The following is a 2,267-nucleotide window of genomic DNA, read 5'->3' as shown; positions in this document are numbered from 1 at the left end:
GGTGAAGTAAGACCAAACTCATGCGCTTATTTTCTAGATCGTAACAAATTAGTTGATAGTGATAGGATTCTTTTTTACGTCCCCATGCCCCCACTGTGATGTGGCGGGGCCCCATCTCTCCAGTCAACCAGGAAGATGATGAAAAATAAACCAATTGAATTTTGTTGTCATTCCTTTTCCCCAGTGAAATGTGAAATGTAGGTTCAGAATCGTGAACAGTAACCACAGAAAGGGAAATTACACTATTAGAAATAAGCCTAGCAATGGCGCCGGTTAAAAGCCTAGGAGAAGAGGTGGGAGAGTTTCGTTACCTCGATGCAAGTGACAGAAAGATCGGCTGCTAACACAACATCGTCACATGAACACATAAATATAATATTAAAGTTGTCACTATTCATTGCACGGATGAGCTCCAGACCTTATATTAACTCAAAAGAAGTTTACTGTACTGGAAGTGCATTTCACTCGAACAAAAGCGTTCTCTGAGGTTTATATTACGTGATGATTGTTCACAGCACGATCGGGCAAGGAAATGCGTTTCCTCCTAGGCTTGAGAGCTCAGACAGTGGAAGCGCGAGCATGCTAACCAGTTTCCCCGTCGCTCGATGATGAAACATTGATAATTTACACACTACCAGCCCGGCCTAACTCTCTAGGCCCACGCAAAACTACTACAGTACTACATTATCCCCTAATCCAGCCCATTAAGCATTTGACTTCGGCGCGCTAGCCGCCTCAGCGTCACCTTGCGCGACGCCCACGCGGCGCCGCGCCACCGCGTACGCTAGCCCGAGAGCCGCCAAGACCACCATTGCGGCACCGACGAACACGCCGGCCACCAGGCCCGCACGGACAGCTCCACCTCGTCGAGCCGCGTTGACGGGCGCCACGCCCCCTTCCTCGTGGTCGGCCCTCGCCACGCTCGCCGCGGACGCGCCGGCGCCCCGGACCACCGACCCCCTTGGCTGCCCGCGCGGCGCGAGCTCGGGGGCGCCGGCCACGCGCTGGGCGTGCTCACTGGGGTGGAAGAAGTCGTACGCCGCCGGGGACAGTGCCAGCGGGCTCTCGAACGGCAGCCCGTGTGGGTGCGCTTCCACCGGGCGCCTCTCCTGCGCCTCCCCGGTCGGCAGGAACAGGAGAGAGAGCACCACCACCAGCGCCGCCATCGCCATGGTTTTTAGCCAAGCTGCGTGATCTTGCAGGTCACATGAGTGTGCAGTATGTGTCTTGCGCACCCCTTGTGTTTATATAGACGATGAGCTAGCTAGGTGGAAGAGGTACGCAAGCGAGCAAGCAAAGGCTGTGAGGCTTTGCTTCCACGTCAATTCTTGTAGTGGCGAGGCGAAAGGGGAGCAGAATGATGAGGAGGTGCGGAGCGATGGAATGATGTATCGGCCTCTTTGATCAGCTTTACGAATGCAGAAGATGTCCATTAGGTTGTCCAATGCACCATAGGATATGATCGAGAGTGAGACACAAACCTTAACTAATGTTTGTTTACTGAGACTGGCTAGAGGCTCAATCGTAGCTTTCCCAACAAGTATTTCAGAACACTGTTTATTTTACTGGACGCCTTTCAAGCAGCTTTCCGTTTGCTTTACGTGCGCTTTCGGGCTACTAATGATGGATGCATCCTTTCCCTCGCAGACATACAAACCGAACAAGAACTTGCATAGATAGGTAGAGATATACTTCTATATACTACCTCGGTCCTGATTTATTGGTCCCTATTGTATTTCGTGCCAAATTTTGATCATAGATTGAACTAAAAGAATGTTCATGCATGTCAAAAAAATTTATATCATTGAAAACTATGTTCAAATACGAATCCAACAATATAATTTTTATTGACATGCATTAACATTTTATTAGTTTAATCTTCAATCAAAATTTGGCACAAACTATAAAGGGGACCTATAAACCAGGACGAAGGTGGTACTATACTAACATCATATATCCATATTCGATCAAAACTGCTTGAGATATCAATTCATGTCTGAAATGCTAAATCACCCAGCTTCATCCTCATACCACTCTGAAAAGTGAGAAACATGCACAATCGATTTCCTGAAAGGTTCCATTCGCCTGCAGGCTGCAGAAGTGAAGCAGGGGCATGATTTGCAGCCCCCGATCCGTCGTCGTCGCGGCCCATCCAGCGGTGCCGGATGGTCGATACGTACTCAAGAGCAAGGTGCACGCACCGGCGAGGAACCGGGAGCAATTGAACAGGCGTGCGAGCGGTGCCTCCATGCCCCCACGTTACCGTC

General features: G+C 50.2%; 1 protein-coding gene across 1 annotated transcript; it reads right to left on the bottom strand.

Annotated features, from left to right (window-relative positions):
* Positions 1-465: 465 nt before the first annotated feature.
* LOC123167667 (uncharacterized) lies at positions 466-1,259 on the bottom strand. The gene has a single exon (XM_044585510.1). It carries the CDS (start codon positions 1,170-1,172, stop codon positions 705-707), a length of 468 nt encoding a protein of 155 aa, XP_044441445.1. The 5' UTR covers positions 1,173-1,259; the 3' UTR covers positions 466-704.
* Positions 1,260-2,267: the final 1,008 nt, after the last annotated feature.

This window comes from Triticum aestivum, chromosome 1D (assembly GCF_018294505.1).
Source record: "Triticum aestivum cultivar Chinese Spring chromosome 1D, IWGSC CS RefSeq v2.1, whole genome shotgun sequence".
In the NCBI taxonomy this organism is placed as follows: Eukaryota; Viridiplantae; Streptophyta; class Magnoliopsida; order Poales; family Poaceae; genus Triticum; species Triticum aestivum.
The sequence above is the reverse complement of the archived record's forward strand: the minus strand, read 5'-3'. Positions and strand labels throughout refer to the sequence as shown.